Consider the following 18,121-nt stretch of genomic DNA (forward strand, 5'->3'; position numbering starts at 1 on the left):
TTGCTTCCAAATAATATTGTAACTGATTGATAAATAAATTTTATTTTTAAGATCAATTTATATTTTTGCTTTATTTCCTAAAATTAAATTATTTTCCTGATCATCTGCGCCGGAATGTGACCACAAAACCAATTTCCGAAAATGATTTAACGCCAATTGTAGACATACCAAAATGTACAAATCCCGATATTGTCACCTGTTGGTTCTACAAAACCGATTAATCCTTTTCGATAGTCAAATTTATCGCTAATTGCACATCACTAATTTCAACTCCACGTTGTTTTGGGATTGGTGCATTTTTTAAACAAGTTTAAAATTAAAAAAATAAAAATAACAAATGGGCCGTAAATTCCAAAAGAAAGGAAAGAAGGTCGAGCAGTTGGAGATTGTGCCGCTGGATGAAAATCCACCACTTCCATCACAACGACCATCTGATGAAGTGATTCCAAAAAAAGGTATGAAGCATCTATCTATTGCTAAGGAAATTAATAAATCCTCAACATTTCTCAACCTCTGCAGGAGAAATGGATCAACAAGCAGCGTGTATTGGTGTTTGCCGCACGTGGTATCAGCCACCGAGACAGACATTTAATGCGTGATATCAAAACATTGATGCCGCATCATCGTGCCGAATCCAAAATGGAGCGTGCCAAAACGTTGTCGGTCATCAATGAAATGTCTGAGATGAAGCACTGCAACAAGGCCATGTTGTTTGAGGGACGCCGTAAAAGAGATTTGTACATGTGGGTGGCGAATACTGCGGGTGCTACCGGACCATCGGCAAAATTTCTCATTGAGAATATTCACACAATGGCTGAGCTGAAATTGACCGGCAATTGCTTGAAGGGTTCGCGTCCGTTCCTATCGTTTGATGCTAAGTTTGACGAGTTGCCACATCTGAAACTGCTCAAAGAGTTGTTGGTGCAGACATTTTCGGTGCCTAACCATCATCCCAAGAGCCAGCCGTTTATTGATCATGTGTACACATTCACCTACCTGGATAATCGTATCTGGTTCCGTAATTTCCAAATCCTTTCCGAAGATGGTGGTCTCTCCGAGGTGGGACCCCGCTATGTCATGAATCCTGTAAAGATTTTTGATGGCTCATTTACGGGCAAAACCATTTGGGAGAATCCCGACTACGTGAGTCCATCGAAGCAGCGACAATTGTTGAAGAAGGCTGCCAAGGACAAATATGTTAATCGTGTTGAGCAAAAGGTGCAACACGAAGCAACGCGTCCCATGAATGCTTATGAGGGTCTGGACAATGAAGAGATCTTCGACGACGAGGACCCCATTGAGACAGCCAAACTGTTAGCACTGAAGGCCAAAAAGAAGGCACAGCAAACTAAAACACCGAAGGCGGCATTGACACAAAAGATTAAGGACAAACAGATGAAGGCCGTGCAGAAGGTGATTGAGCAAAGGAAGGCCAAGGTGAAACGTGAGAAAAAGGTTTAAATGTTTTATTACGAATAAATATACATAAATACATATATATAAAAAATGGATACATTTAATAAATACAGTTACAACTTCTTGTGCATTTGCCTCTGTTTCAGTAGTATATATATATCTTGATATTAGCAAACATTAGATTCTTATTTATTATTTCTTTTCATTGCATTTTGTACGTTGAGTTGAGTTTGTTTTGTTTCTTTACACGGAGGGTCCTTCACCTGACATCCATTGTAAGATGTGCGTTCGTTATGAGTTTCGTCTTGTTTCTGGAATATTATAAGGGAGAACTTCTTAAAGAATTTACTCGGCCATAGGATACACTTCGGCATCTGTGGGTGGCAGTCGTGTAATGCTGAATGGCTGCTTGTTAATGGGCATCATTTCGACCACCTGAATTGGTGGCTCTTCGCCCGGCTGCAGCGGTTCCTCGCCAACTAGCTTGGCCAGATTGCTCTGCGCCCAGCGACCGGCGCGTCCATTAATCGTCTTATCCTCGCAGACACACAGGAAGAGTGTATCGACGACCATCTCAAAGAGCGACAGCACAATGTGAGCAATAAAGAACGAGAAGATGATAATCAATATGACGGGCGCCATATAGAAGTTAAGGCCTGGCTTATCCTTCAGCATAACGATGCCAATCAAGCCGGAAAGTGCGGCCACAACAACCTTGCCCAAGAAGAGAATAAAGTCACCAATGCTGTTGATTGTTGCCACTTGCAAAGCATTGGTGGCCATGGCATTCCAAGCCTGAAATGTTGAAACGTTTTAAAGAATAATAATTACTTTATAGTTTAAGACTTACGATGCCTGCGGCTGGGCAAAAGTTGATGGATTCAATGGCAACCACAGTGTAGGCATTATGATTAAGGAATCGTATAAACTTCTCAAGCAGCCAAAAGCCGCAAATGCAGCACTTCAAACAGCAGGCAGCGCATTCAGAGCCCTTATCCTCGCCCTTCTTCAATCTGCAAATGAAAACAAGTATTTTAGTGAATATTAGAGTAATAAATAATGTGTTCGACACTTACTTGGCATAGAGATACGTCAAGATGAGGCGGGGAATTTTGAAAATGGTAATCACAAAAGAACCCTTGGCAACGGTGCCCAAATGATACTTAATCAGCTTGCCAATGGCATACCAAGTTGGTGTCGTTGTTGGCTTGCCAAAATACCAAAAGGCCACAGCAGCGGCCAAAGCAAACTGTTGGCAGGCAAATATAAACTCCACAGTCCAAATGAGACCCACAACATAGACCCAGAACATGCTACGCAAAGCACCGGCTTCCGCATACTCTATACGAGGAATAGCTATTAAAAGAGAGAGAGATGCGGATTAGTAAAGGTTTCAAGTATTGTGTGAAAAGATTCTGCTATATACAATATAAGAGAGGCAACAAACATTCAGATCAATTGGTGTATATACATAAGAAGAGCTAGAGCTTAAAAAACACAATTTAAATGATGTCATATATATCACTTACGTAGCCATTTGACCAATGGTTTTTTTTTGGTTTTCAACAAAATAAAAATATCAAATTAGCATTATTACAATAAAAGTATTGCTACTATCTAATACTCCAACTACTCAAGTAACTTCGGAAATACTTTTGCGTTTGTTAACTTACTTCTTTGATCATTTGCTGCTGCTGTTTGGTTGAGGAATTGCCCAGCAGTGGCGGGCAGCTGTTGAAATCCGGCATTGCCGTGGAAAGGTGCAAGCGGACTCTCATCCGGAGTGGTGGCTGTTACAAGGCAGATGACCACCATTACCCAAAAGCTTAAAAATGCAATTAGCACTATAAATGCCAAGAGTGGAGCTATTAACAGTCCAGGCAGATTCATCATGCAGACGCCCGCCTCCTCAAAAAGTGCCGACAAGCCGGACAATTTATTTTTCAGAAAATATATGATGACCAACAGGATGATCTGCAAATACAGAATAGTTAATTATTGAACTGAATAAGCATTTTGTGTCTCTTTTTCATACCATAGTTATAGTGGCTATAACAGCCAAGGCAAAGACAGCATCTCGATTGCGCAAGAACTCCTCCAGTTGAGAGTATTGAACATTTGGCGACTTGTTGCGTATGCTGTAGTAAGCATACCACAATGCACCAGCCAAGCCAACGCTGGCAATGATGACGAGCACACAAATTATCCAGGAGACGAGGCGGGAAAGCCAATGCATCGTGATAACCAATACAATGGAAATGACTATAAAAAAGATTTGCGTTAACTCTGCCATTATTGACATAAGGTTTCAAGACATACGCAGGGAAATACCGCAGACTGCGGCTATAAGGTGCCAGGTGGAGTAAATATCGGAGAGAAACTGTTGAGCAACATCCCAGCTGTTGAGCACATTGACCACCTCATCAGCAGCCGTTTTGGGCACGCAACGATGCAGCACCGGCGAACTAAAGAAAGATATATTGAATCCATTAATAAATCCTTGAAGAATAACAGAGCAATGTTTACCTTTCGAGCACTGGAAGCGTGGGACACGGGCCGAGAATGTTGAACGTCTTGTCGCCCTTGCTCAGCCTTTCCACTTGCGCCATATTATAGTCATATTTGCAGAGTTGTGTGCCAGTTTCAGTAAAATAACTGAACAGCTCGCTGGGTTCATTCAGTGTGCGTTTCGGACAGGTTTTAACGCAAATCTTAAGCGATTGTTTGAGCTCCTTGACACTAAAGTAGAACAGTTCTGGTGTGTCAAGTGTATTGCGCCCGGATAGCGGGAAATTCTGAAAGCGTTCATTGTGCTTAACGCCACAGGTATTGCCAAAGGAGTCATAGCCATTAATCAGACGCAATGGATTGCCAAAAACGAAGGAGAAGATCGCAATCACAATCTGAAAAAAGAGACCGAGAGAGAGTGTGAAAATGAAAATCAAAACAAATATGATCTAATCGCGTATTACTTCAAGGTATATATGATATATGCATGTGAATATGCTACTGTTTAAGTGCCAACGCCCACGAATTTTAGCATGACTAGATACAGTCTGAATTGTGCATAGCAAACAAATGCGGTATCATGACATGGGAATAGCGTGTCCAAACATATTTAATTTACTTTTTGCTAAAGGAATTTTTAATAGATTCATGTTTCATGCGCTGCCAAAGCCATTATATTGTGGCTAACATTTCATTAGACGAATTAGCAATAAGTCCACTCATATGATAGCGATGACGACACACACACTGTTGTTACAGTTGTGTGTTCAGTTCAAGGCAACAACTTCTCCTCTCTCCCTTTGCACTACGACCGCACAAAAGAGAAGTCTGATTAATCTTTGCAGCTTTCACTTGACTTATATATGTACATGTGGTTTTATATATAAATGCATTGCATTACTACTGCATGCAGGAATGCGGGCTTTATTTTTTGCTATTACACATACACTCACACACACACTATGTTTTATTTAGCATATTTACCAGAAATAGCCAAAACAATATGTAAAGTACAAGCCAAAATACGTCGGTACAGGAGCGGTATTTTGGTCTATTCCTATTGTTTTGGGCTTCGCCTTCACCGTCCTTGCTCTCCGCACACCCCATTGCAACACCTTTCACTTATGTAAATTAATTATTATAATTTGTTTTCTATATTGAGCGTTTTATTTTTTTGTTTTAATTATTTCGTTTCACAACCAAACCGCGAATGTCTGACAGGGACGGTGAAGCGGCCACCAAACACAAAAACGGTTAGGGTTGGCGCAAGTATTGTTCGTTTCGATATTTTCTCACCTGGCGTTGCATTTCAATATATCGATAACAATTTAGGCGCGGTGCATTGCACATGCGACCGTTACGCGCCAATAATTTGAATTTGTTCCAGAATTCTTCACAAAGTATTTTTTATTGTTTTCGTTTTATTATTAAAACATAGATCTTATTACGTAATAAATTACTTCTTGACTAATTTTAGCTTACGAATGCAAAATGGTAATGAAATGGTACGAACTTAATTTACAAAATGTGAAGCTGAAGGAATTTTATTGTGTGGAAAACTAATTAGCTTCAAATTTCTCATATACAATAAATAAAAAGTCGTAATCACTTACGTCGGTACACACAGAAATTGTCATTCCAAAATTGTTCAAAGAATGAACAATTTTCGAACAAGATTGTGCATGTGCCAATTTTTGTATGCCTACAAATAATTGTGATCTTAAATTTTCTACTTATTTGAAATTTCTTATAAATACGCACTCCATGTCAGCACAGTATGTATTAATTGCTTACTTAATCTCACTTTAAAGCAAATTACGGAATAAATGGGATTCACTTCTTTACGGTGACTTTGATTCCACCTTTGACAATCGCCTCCGCAGGCGGCTGAGCAAATTTACGGCTTTGATTTATGTTGCTCTTGCGACGTATGCTACTGCTCGATTGGGTTTGAGACTGTGACTGCGATTGGTTCTGCACCTGAGCAGGTATCTGGACTTGAGGATTGCTGGAAACGGACACGATATCGCTGTCACTTTGACTGCGTTGCGATTCAAATTCAAGATCTTCAGAGATGGGCTTGTACGTCCGAATGCCCGAGTTGGAGCGAACCGGGAGTAGGGTGACTAAGCGATGAGGACTTGGCTCTGTTGATGTGGATGTGATGGGTTCGGCAAACTGTGATGTTTTCAGTAGTTCCTCATACTTTAATGGATCAATGACCTCAACCTCTGCCTCGCCCACAACTGGAATCGCAGCGCCAAGCACTTCAGACGATCCATCATCCATAAAACTAGACATGGGCTTGATGAAAGGTTCACGCTGCTGCAGTGGGAGTTCGATAAAGTTCTTCACGCTCGATTCCGGTATTAATTCGGGCAGCTCAGTGGTGGTGGAAGAGCTCGAGCTGAGCTTCACCTTGGTCTCATTGCGCTGGCTATGTTTTAGTTTATTGTGGGAGAAGGGCGGAAACTTGGTGGAAGCACTGGGAGTGATGCCCAATTTGGAGGCGAGCGTGTCAAAGATCAGAGATATGTCCTGTATATTGCTGGCATTGTTAATTCGGGTCTTGATGTCGTGCAACGTCAAGTTTTCCGTCTTCTCCACATCCTCGGAGACCCAAGCTTGCAACGTCTTGTTGAAAACCTTCCTCATGTTGCCGTTGGAACCAAAATTGAGGGGCGCGGAGCTGTTGACGAATTCCCACTTGGAATGCGAGGGAAACAGATTAGAGTCATCGAGCATTGTGGGCGCGGTTGGACGCACGCGGTTTTTCTTAGTCGTCGGAATTGGTATTGTTGTCGTTGTCGTAGTTGTGGTTGTGGTTGGTTTAGTAGTTGTAGTTGTAGTTGTGCTTGTCGTTGTAGTGGATTCGGGAGCCGGTGTTGGCGTGTTCCTTTGCAGTATGATTTCCTTGAGGTTCATAAAGTTTGGCTTAGCTTTTGTTGTGGGCAGCTGCGACTCCACTTCATCGTCAGCGATCTCGTCTGGCTCTATGCGGGATTCAATAGGCTCGGGCTCCACTGTGCTTGTTGTGCTGATGGTGGCGTTGTCCTCCTTCGGTAGATTCAGCAGTTCCATGAAGAACTCTCCAATAGTATCGGCGAGCACGGAGTTTTCTGTAGGTTTATTAGGCATGTTTCCTATCTCAATCTTCAGAGGCGTTGTGGAACCAGTGACCGCAACGGTAGTTGTTGAAGTTGAACTGAACTTGGGTGTCGTGGTTTCCAGTGGCTTGTTCTTCGATTGGACTTCGTGCTGTGTGGCGTTCTCCTGCTTCTTGGCAATGACTCCACCTCCCAAATGCTCAAATCTTTCGTTGCTTCCATCGATGTTAAACTGCAGCTTATGCAGTCCATCCATGGTGGGATTAATGGGCCTAAAAGGTGGCACAATCACATCATCGATCAGCGGCACGGGCAACGGATGCGGCTCCACAAGAGCGCCGCCCAAGCGTTCAATATTCTCGGTGCCCGGTAGAAAGACAGGACTGCCAAAGTTGTGATAGAAGAGCATGTCCTGCTCCTGCTGACTGGGATTATCCAACTTGCCATCCGGCTTACGCAACGATCCACCCATAAAGCCGGGCAGCGCGCCAAACGGATCCACATTCAGAGCAGGCATAGCAGCTGAGGGTGGCGTAGGATTATCCCCAATAAAAGGCAGCTCCAGCTCATCTATACGACGTTGTGGCAGATGATTGACAGTCTGCATGGTTGTGGTTGGCATCGATGGTGGAGCACCCAGGCCCGGCAAGGTCTTGGTGGGAAAAGCGGGTGGCGGACCGGGCAGCAACTCGGGCACCTCACGATGGATGGGACGCCAGGGTTGCGTGTCGAGTATTGGGAAGGTGGTGAAGAGACTTGCATCCAGCTTTGGCAACGTAGCAGTTGAGCTGCTTATCGTTGGTGTGACTGTTGTTGTAGTTGTTGTTGGATTGGTGGTACTTGTTGTTGTGCTAGGAGTTGTGGCTGGCGTTGTTGTTGTGCTCGGTGTGGTCCTGGAGACTGGAGGCGCTGCCGTCGTGGTTGTAGTCTTCGTGGTGCTGGGCTTGGGAGTAGTTGTAGTTGTTGTTGTTGTCGTCGTCGTGGTTGTTGTTGTTGTGCTCCTAGTTGTAGCTTTAGTCGTCGCTGGTGTTGTGGTTTTGATGTGCTTTCGGGTGGTCGCCTTACTCGTTGTTGTCGTCGGTGAGTTCTCCCGAATCGTCACTGTCGTCAACTTCTCAATGCCCGGCTTCTTGGGTTTCACACGCAACGAATAAGGCGTTACAGAGATGGTCTTCGGTGGCAGACTGGTGCTCTGATAGGAACGTGTGGGCGACGCCTTCTTGCGTGCAATGTCCGCATCCGTTTTGGTTATCTCAAAGGAACCCTCGAAGGAGCCCTGAATAACGGGTGCATTTTCCACATCAATATCGGGCTCATCATCTGGCGAGTGCGGACGCACAGCTGGACGTGGCTTCGGTGTGCTCAGCCCACTGGGTTTGGTTTGCAACGGAGCTCCCGCTCCTGCTCCAGCACCCTTCTTCATCAAGCGCTTCTCCAGTTGAGTCTGGCTGGTGGGCACGGTTTGCTGCAGGCAAATAAGAGGAATTAGTTAAATGTAGGGAAAAAGTACATTCCTATACTTACAGCTTCCTTAAGGATGCCTGCTGAGCGCACCACCTGTTCGTCCAGTATGCGTTTGATCTCCACTGAGTCGGCGTCTAAACGTATCGAACGATAGAGCGACTTGCTGGCGGATGTTTCCAGGAACAACGACTCCTTGATGTACTCCTCCACGCTGAGTATGTTTCTGTAAGTCAAAGACAACAGGAATTATAAAAGGAATTACTACAGGAATTCTGTAACGAAGGAATGATAACAGAAGAGGCAATAGGAATTATTACGGAAAACTCCCTGACGAAGGTATGAAATCAGGAATTACTGTGGGTACTGTGAGTGGAATTATAAAGGTAATAAAAACAGGAATTACTATAGGAATATTAGACAAGGAATATCAAGATTAGGATTTGAAGCAGGAGTTACAATAGTAGTAGCAAATAGAAAAATAAGTTTTACAAGAATTCGCAGGCGACAAAAAGGAAAAAGGAATTCCAAGAGCAACAACAAAAACAGGAATTCCACTAGTGATCAAAAAGTAACTTACTGTGGCAGCTTGCGCACATCGAGGAACACGCGGAATGAGACCTTGATCAATGGACCCTCACCAAAGCCCCAGACATCGGTGCGCAATGGTTGCAGTCCGTTATCAGTAAGCGAGCGCTCCACGAAGCGCTTGTAAAAGTCAATCTTTTGTTTGTAGGTCGTCGTATGATTGTACTTTAGTCCGGTGGAATAGAGATCACCCTTGGCAATGCGGAAGGAGCCCTCGAAGCCCAGTACAGCTGCAAGTGTAAAAAAAAAGACCGAACTGTCATTGAGAGCAACTTACTGAGTCGACTAATTACTTACGATCCTCGAGCGTGGCCTTAATCGAACTAAAGTAGAACGCCAATCCAGCTATGGAGATGACAGCGAGCAGCACTATAAACGCCGCCGTGGTCAATATGATGGAGAAGGAACGATTCTTTGGATAATGGGCATGGGTCTTCGTTGAAAAAGTGGACGGAGCAATGTTGCGACCATCCCGCCAGATGCCCCAGGTATTATAGCCGTACTGACTGTTGATGCTGTGATCATTCGTATACGATGGCTGCTTATTCATGTGATAATAGGCGCCTAGCTGGGAGCGTCGGCCCAGCGTGTTCTGATAATTGTATTCGGAGGTGTTCTACGGCAATTAAGCAAACATATCGATTGGTCAGAAAAGTGTGTTAGTGGAAGAGTGTGTTAGTGTGTCTTTGAAACTAATTAGTTGGAAATGAATAAAGCCGTGAGCTCAAATGACAACATACTCAAATTATCTATACCAATAATAATATTGTGCCCCAATTTACTATCTCTTGAGATATCTGTGTTCTTGATGTTGATGAGAAGTCCAATTACCCCTCTAATTCGTCACTTTTTGATCAAACAATTTGGCGAAAGCTTTCTAAACACTTTCCAATGTGTTGTTTACCGGTAAAATAGGATGCTAACGGTTTGACCTGGGTCCGTGAGAGAACTTCAAATCTTGTTGTGTTCTTATCTAAGTATAAATTAGCGCTTAGAACTCAAGTCATGCGTTTGCTAATTAATGCGCAATCAGCAGACGCAGAATTGGCATTTAATTAGCCAGACAGTCAGTCAGTTAGTCATTGCACTACCTGGGAACACATTTGCCAGTTGGGGGCACTCACTTTTTGGGTTTGCCCTTTTAGCAGTCATTAGCTCTAGGCCAATTGCCAGCTCAATCTCTCTCTCTCTCTCTACCTCTTCTTGTATTCCTCTCCGTCTCTCTCTCTTTCTCTTAAGCGACAACCTGTTGTCGCAACAGCTGTTGTTGCCTCCAACCAAATTCTTGTGTGTTCTCTCTTTGCTCTTCGCATTCTGTGTGCTCTGTAGAGAAAGTCATTCACCTTTAGCTTGAGCGTTCGCTTGGTTCTTGAGTTAATAACTATAGTAGCTTGGTCGGGAGGAATGCAAACAAACATCTCGCAGTGAAATCTTGTTACAATCTAAGCAAACATGCAGTTGAATTCTTGATGAAACCCCGAAAAAGATTTGTTTGTAGGCTTTACGTAATGTCTTCCTAAACAACGAAACAACAAAAAAGAACCCTCGACTTTTAACCTACTTTTAGCAGTTGTCATGTAAATGAGCTTCTAACTTTTTATGCCATTGTATTTCGACGAATTGTATAACAGTTCTTCTATGAAAGATTTCTATTGTCTGATAGATGGATAGATGGAGGAAGTTACCATTTGTCGACATGTCTGCGTTCGATAGATATCACTGACTCCGGACAAACTCTGGAAGTACTTTTTGGTGCCATAAACGGTATCCATATTGCCTTTATTGTGGGTCTTCTTGGCTTTAGGGTCTTGGTTTTTATGCTGCAAATAGATGGAAGTAAACAAGTATTATTATTGTTAGTTGGGTGCTTCACTTTCCATGTTGAAATTGTTTCCGGCATTCAAAAAACCAGCTAATCCTGTTTTCACAGTCAAATGAAAATTCTCACTTTTTGCCAAGTCCAAAGAAAAAAAAATGAAATGTGTCCGCTGAAGAACCAAGTTGAGCCGAGGAAAACGTTCCTCAACCGGTTTAGCTTTGCATACCAGCGAAAAGCATCCACAAAAGGTGGCTTGATGGAGAGACACATTTCACAAAGAGTCTCCCAATTGATATAATACATTTCTTAATTGATATATGTGGAACACACAAGTGCGAAAGCGAAAGCTTGGCTTTTCTCAAAACAACAAAACAAAAATAAGCCCAGTCTAATTAGAGAACTCCGACACTTTGATACGCTCACTGGACAAACATAATCTTGAGTATGAGTACAAATTGTGAGTGTGTGAGTCTGAGTGAAGTACAGAGGGAGGTAGGTCTTCAGGCTTGGGAAAGACAAACAAGCCGCGGAGAGAACCAGCAGCCCACAACAAAAACAACTAAAAGAGGAAAAGTAAGTAACTCAAATATATACGACTTTGAGATACCCGATATTAGTTGCTTGAAACTTCTATTGTGCTTTACTTAATTATTGGGTAATGTTAGATATTCCTTTAAGTTTAATTCTAATCGATATATATATTATCCTCAATTGGTGGGGCGTTTTCAATTTTTAAAGCAATCTTGATCTGCATTTAAAATATTAAAGACTACTCCTCAAATATAAGAACTATATTTATTATTTCTTGTTTCTCTACTTCTTACTTATAGATGTAGTTGTCTACACAGACAGACAGACAGACAGACATCCATTTGATTTGTCACTTGTCACTCTGTTATAATACCCTTGTCCCTTGGGATGTCGGGTATTACACAGTGGAACTCACTAGTACCAAGTACATGCCTGAAGATCAGAAATCAGCTAAAAGCTACAAGAAACCAGTTCCACGCCGAAACCAAAGCGATGGCTTTGACTCTGGATGGAATAAGAAGATGCCTGGGCTGGTTGGCTGGGCAGGGTTATTGCTCGTGCCATCATCTTCATGGTCTTGCTTTTGGTCTTGGTCGTGGTCGTGTTCGTGCCCGAACACATACGTTGTATTTATAATGCCACTATGTATAATCAAAGCACAAAGCAAAGAGAGAAACCTGTGTGTTAAAGGTAAAAATAGTCTTTGCGATGGATGGACCTGGGATGCCAACAACAACAATAACCGCAACAACTTCACATACAGATATAGATGGTATTTTTATTTTTTACGAGTTTTGAGCGCGTCTCTCAGCTGTCAAAAGTAAAAGTTCTTCTGCCTTTTTGGAATGCGGTGATGATAATGATGATCATGTCTAAAGCTCACAGCTCGCATCTCGAAGCAGTCGGGTTTGAAATCTTCTGGTGAAACTAATTGGATGGCCCTAAGTAACATATAGCCATTTGTTTTTGTCTACAGCAATGCCGCAAGCTTTTGTTAATGAATTGCGTACAAGTTGTGCACAGTTATAGGCTGAATTTAACAGTTTTAGTAGAGATAAGCTCTATTACTTTGGCTGGTTATGCATGAAATTTAATATGGGATATCTTAAGTTGAAATCTTTCAATATTATAAGAGCTCAACTCATCTTTAAATTTTATCTCGAATTTACAGTAATTATTTAATTAGTGTTTATTATCGTGTTCAAAATATTTTGTGTCTAATATATTTAAAGAGCTACTTCAATATATATTTACAGTAATTAATTAATTAGTCTTTATTATTATAATATAATTAACATATTTTAAAGGGCTACTTCAATATATATTCATAATAATTATTATGTTAGAAATTTTTCGATTTAAATATATAACTTATTTTAAAAAGCTACTTTAATATTATATATTTTATTATACACCGAAGAAGAAAATAGAACCCAACCTAATGTCGTGATTTACAATTGCATGTTATTATGAAATTGAGCATGTAGTACAGTTTTGGTGGTAATATTGCAGAATTAAACTGAATTCCGTTGGGTAAGCCTCTTTTTTTTGGACACAGCTAAACGGCAATTTTTCCACATGAGGCAAAGAAATTTGCATAATAATCGCATAAGACAAGACAGACAGAGCAAGAAAATAGAATGAAATAGAAGTACAATTAGTGTTACGAGCACAAATACTGCGAGTGCGAGTCTATGCATGCGAAATACGACGTATGAGTGCCCAAACACTCAGCTATTCAAACGGACGGACAGACAGTCAGACGGGCAGTTAGACGATGGCAAGCCATTGCCATTGCTATGGGTTGACGTTGACCCAGTTGCGCAGGCGCTGAGCGGCGTGGAGTGTAGAGTGGAGACACGTGAAGTGGAGAGTTAAAGTGAGGTGGAGATAGCAAGAGGCGCAAGCCCAGACCCCAAAACTGGAAACTTGACCATATGCCGCAATGTGAGTGCGAGTCTCCGTTGTCTGTGTTTGGAGAAAGAACAAATTGACTTACGAGTACACTCATACACTCTCACACACACACAAACTCTGTCTGAGCCGCGTGAATAAAATGGTTAAAAAACAAAGTCAACACTTGACGAGACAACGCGCGCGTTGAGAGTCGGTCACAATTTTTTTTTTGGTGGCGACGTCTCTGTCTCTGTCCACACATAAACTGATTAAATTTCTCGCATTAGACAATTTTCTCCTCAACGGGGTGAAATTATTGTTGGCTATAAAATGGCCAAAAAAAAACAAAGCTAAAGAATGATTGATGAGAATTTTGCTCAACCGAATTTCTAACGGAAGCAAGCACAAACAAGTTTACCATAGATGACCATATTAATTCACCTTCACCTCGTGGAGGTGAAGTCTGAGGCGGGGCAGCAGGAGCCAAAAGTCGTTTGTCGTCGTCGATGTCATTTCCAGATTATAATCAAGCAGATCCACTTTCAATAATAATAGTGAAGAAAGTGAAATGTGAACAACATTTTGATCATTTGGAAATGTTTATCAACAATCATACACACAAACATGCGCACACACAAAATACAAAAAAAAAGAAGCGTCAACCAGTGAAATGGAAAGTTGATTTTAGAGCGCATCTCGCGCATCTCTAGAAGAGCGTACATTGAATCATTCCAAACAATGCAGCCAGACGACAAAATTTCCAATTTTGAAAGTCTTTTGATTTGCCCAAAAATATGAAGAAGAAGAAAAGCACAAAACAAAGAAAAAAAAACATTCACCGCCACATTATTGATAGCTGTCACAAAAAAATTATTCAATGATTTGCTTGTTTATTTTTGTTTTAAAGCAAATTTATGCAATATTATTTTTGCCCAGTTGGCCGCGAGGCACTCATGAATGAAAATAATTGTATAATATATTGTAACTAATAATTGTGTTTACGAGCGCACAGCTAGAAAACGCATGCAACTCGCAACTCGGCAGTTTCATCATCATTCTAACGGGCCTCCCCTTACTGGAGCATAACAGCCAACCCAGCGTTGCCACTGCCACCCTGTATTTGGTATATTCTTTGCTTGCTGGCGCAAAGTGATTGCACTTGGCTGCTAAACGAAGTGGCAACGCTTGCACAAAACTGCATTTTCATTCATAAGTGTGTGACACAAGGGACGACCGACGACATAGTTGAGTGTGCCCAACAACTATTACATAGAGTGTTGGAGTGATGGTTGGTTGGGGTGGGGAGAGGGGCGATAAACCGTTACGCTTTAACCGTCGACTTAATATGTAATTAAAAGCATACAAATCTGGCAGCGCAGACAGTGCTGTTTGTTCCCAGCCTAAAAGCATGTGTGTGTGAATGTGAGTGTGGGGAATAGAATTTGGTAAGCTTGGCAGCCATGAAATTGTGGAGTCATTCCCGTGTGTAAGTTGTTGACGTTGTTGTTGCTGCTGTTGCGACCGTTACACTGAGCACTAACAGTATTGGTAAACAGTCATTTGATGTAAAAGTATTTACATCAAACGTTAACTGACAGGAAACTATTTGCTATCATCTTTCAAGTGTCCACACTCACACACACACGCAACAAATACAAATGCAAAATACAAACACAGGCTGTTTGCTTAGTATGCGTACAGATGATTCTTTCCGTTGACGATAAGAGAGAGAGAAAGAAGAGCGGGGAAAAGAACAAACCAAAGATGCCCGCAAGTGCAATTAGTGCCACGCTCAAAATGCAAGACACGCAGTCAGCTTGAATGAGCGAATGCATTTCATTTTCTTCTATGCATTTTCTTCTTCTGTTGTTGCCTTTTTGGGTTTGCTTTACCGCAACAACGAACTTCAACATCAGCTTCAACTTCAACTTCAACTTGAGTTGAGCTGCAGCGCGGCATTTGAGGTCGATTTTCTCTGCAGTCTTCTTCTTCGTCTTTGGTTGCTTTTGTCTCGCTGTTCTTCTTCTTCTTCTTAGGCTTCTTCTTGTTTTGGCGAAACAAAAGAGCGGCCCATTAGATGCGATTTTGCATCATTTGAATGCAATTTAGCTGCAGTTTAGCGTTATGTTCTATTTCTTTCGTTGCCCGAGACTTCAATCCCGACTTAGCCAACTTGATTGGCAACCAACTCTCTGTCGTTTATGTTGTGTGTGTGTGTGTGTGTGTGTGCGTCTGCCGCGTCTGTCCGAGAATCGTGCGGCACAGATGACCACAAAACCGGGCAGCAGTTGAAGAACGAGGCAACAGACAAACAGTCAATAGCTTTTAGCCAAGAGCTGTCAATGCTTGGCAATTCGGGCCAGCCACGTTCATAATAATGATGTTGATTGCTTGCCAATTTGCGATCACAGATCCGAGGATGAGGGTCTCGACATCAACATCAACGGCGATCTCGCTCTCGCTTTGGGTGTGAGAATGAGAACCCTTTGTGGGCGGTCGTCGGATCAGTTGAAAAGCGGCCAAAACTCTTAACGAGCGAAAGTGTTTCATTAACTCGCCACATTTTTTTTTTTTTTTTTTTGCCCCAAAACGAAACGAAATCAACCAAAAACCGAAAAACAAGAAATGTACCAGCGACAAAAAAAAAAATAATAATAAACGCAACTCATTAAAATGTACATAATTCACAAATCTACATAAATTTTGTAAGTTTTTCGCGCCGCATTTCTATTTCACTTTTGATCTACTTCCGCCAAAATGAAAATCGCTTTTTTTCGACAAGTGAAAATATAATTACGAGTGAAAATGAAAATTGTCCACACTGTTGACACTTGAGCAGCGATATGGGCGTGCTCATGTCCAATGGATTTGTCAGTTAGGCAATTTTCTTAATGCTAGACTATCTGCCTCTACCCTGTAATTGATAATGCTACGAAGTGGGGTATTACTGAATAATAATAATCAAATTTTAAGATGTTATACTATGCAATTCTTAACTTTTTCAGAAACATTTTCACATTTTTTCTTAAATAATTGATTATTTATCATTAAAATCATAAAAATTAAAACTGTCATTTTAGTTATTATAATATCATTAAAACCATTTAGTTATTGCTTTAAGGCGAATATTAAAAAACTCTTCTAAAAATGTAGAATAACGTTTTCTTTTTAAATTAGATAAACTTTTTTTTTACTAATCGCTACAAAACAATCCAACTAATCTCTCTTTCGCTCACTGCTTTTATGCTAGCGTATGGCCAAGAATATGTTTCACTAAAATTACAGGGTATCGCACTATTAAACACTTTTAGTTGTAGGCCAACTTTTAGCTTGGCTGCAGTGCTGTTCATAAGTGTGTGAGTCATGTTGGCATTTCGGCAGATCTAAAAACCCGCACAGCACTTTCACATTTGGTAACCGATACGATTACCAATCCTCCCCTCACTCTCTCTCTTCGTTCGTTCGTTGATGAATCAGTTAAGAAATTTGCGTAAAATCGCTGTTATTGGGTCGCACGCATCAAACTCTTCCTGTTCGAGTTAGAGTTTGAGTTTGAGTTCGAGTTCAAGTTGTAGAGCTGTAATCAGAATCAATTTCCGTTCAAAGCGGCGTTAAACGGTCCAAGCTAACATCTGATACTATCACCTCCGGTCGGTCTCCTACGTTGATCGACAACTAACTAACATATTTTGCTAACGTCTTTCATAAACGTATATGTATAATAATGGAGTACAACTCAACGGTGCCCGATGTGTCCACTATCCACTGTCAATTGGCCCAGTTCATAAATGTGGTAATTGTGCGGTTAGCGACATACTATGTATACATATAAAAGGAAAAAAAAAACGCGACCATGGAACGTTCTTCACTCTTTGATTCATTCTTTCACCTGCATTAAGCTTTGTTACTCCTCAACTTGCTCACCGGGGGCAGTTGATAGTTTTGATCGTTTGTGCTTTGTGTTTTGAGTTTATGTTTCGGTGTTGTTCTTTTGTGTTTTGTAGCGTTTCGCATTGCCGCCCTTTTTTTTTTGTCGGGTGGGGTCTTATTTTCTAATTTCCCTCGTTTTATGGCCGCAGTGTTGTGTTGTTACGCTCTTAGCTTGCCTCAGTCTTCGGTCTTCAATCTCTAGTCTTCAGTCTGCTTGACTTTTATTGCCATTTTCATTTTAACATCCATAATTTTGAGCTTTGCCAGCTCGTTGGTACGCGATTATTGTGTTGCTTGCGTTTTATTTTTTTATTTTTATCGTTTTGATTGCTCTTTTTCTTTTGCTGTTGGGCCGCAATAGCTGAAGAAGTAATGTAACCAGTTTTGTACCTTTTGTACTTTAAGTGCGACTACTTTTTCTAGTTTTAATGCATGTCTAACTAGTTTATGGCTAAAGGGGGCCGACTAACTACTTTATTTTCTTAGGGAGAAACACTGACTCTTTAGTTCAGAGCAGGGGCGAGGAATGTATTGAGTTATGATGCATGCTTGTGTTATCGATAATTCAGTTGGCTTACCAAAGTGTGTGTGTGTGTGTGTATTTGTTGTTATAGTCCAAATCCTGTATGCGCGTGTGATTCCATTTGATGCAACTCTCTGTTAAATCTACTAATAATTCATATATACTGTATATTCTATGCAATCAATCACATCAATCACAAATATATTTATTTTTCCACCTCACAAAATCTGTTGGTTTTCAAATAATATTAACGGTGATCGCGGTCAAATTACAAAATAAGCACGACCATTTTCACTTGTCAACTTGTCGCGCCCGCAGCTGAAAGAACACTGAATCCAATGG

General features: G+C 41.3%; 3 protein-coding genes across 3 annotated transcripts; 1 reads left to right on the top strand and 2 right to left on the bottom strand.

The window, feature by feature from the left end:
- Positions 1 to 247: 247 nt before the first annotated feature.
- Positions 248 to 1,548, top strand: LOC132790570 (ribosome biogenesis protein BRX1 homolog). The gene is made up of 2 exons (XM_060799138.1): positions 248 to 452; positions 518 to 1,548. The coding sequence occupies exons 1-2, from the start codon at positions 338 to 340 to the stop codon at positions 1,459 to 1,461; spliced, it is 1,059 nt and encodes a 352-aa protein (XP_060655121.1). The 5' UTR covers positions 248 to 337; the 3' UTR covers positions 1,462 to 1,548.
- On the bottom strand, positions 1,446 to 5,155 carry LOC132790569 (choline transporter-like 1). Its single transcript, XM_060799137.1, has 8 exons — positions 4,909 to 5,155; positions 3,943 to 4,319; positions 3,736 to 3,881; positions 3,452 to 3,678; positions 3,090 to 3,390; positions 2,493 to 2,772; positions 2,267 to 2,429; positions 1,446 to 2,211 (listed from the first exon to the last, which is right to left on the bottom strand). The coding sequence occupies exons 1-8, from the start codon at positions 5,029 to 5,031 to the stop codon at positions 1,762 to 1,764; spliced, it is 2,067 nt and encodes a 688-aa protein (XP_060655120.1). The 5' UTR covers positions 5,032 to 5,155; the 3' UTR covers positions 1,446 to 1,761.
- Positions 5,156 to 5,447: 292 nt separating this feature from the next.
- LOC132791591 (mucin-2) lies at positions 5,448 to 17,926 on the bottom strand. The gene is made up of 6 exons (XM_060800574.1): positions 17,835 to 17,926; positions 10,766 to 10,900; positions 9,378 to 9,696; positions 9,073 to 9,310; positions 8,556 to 8,718; positions 5,448 to 8,496 (listed from the first exon to the last, which is right to left on the bottom strand). The coding sequence occupies exons 2-6, from the start codon at positions 10,850 to 10,852 to the stop codon at positions 5,758 to 5,760; spliced, it is 3,546 nt and encodes a 1,181-aa protein (XP_060656557.1). The 5' UTR covers positions 10,853 to 10,900; positions 17,835 to 17,926; the 3' UTR covers positions 5,448 to 5,757.
- Positions 17,927 to 18,121: the final 195 nt, after the last annotated feature.

This window comes from Drosophila nasuta, chromosome 3, assembly GCF_023558535.2.
Source record: "Drosophila nasuta strain 15112-1781.00 chromosome 3, ASM2355853v1, whole genome shotgun sequence".
Classification (NCBI taxonomy): domain Eukaryota; kingdom Metazoa; phylum Arthropoda; class Insecta; order Diptera; family Drosophilidae; genus Drosophila; species Drosophila nasuta.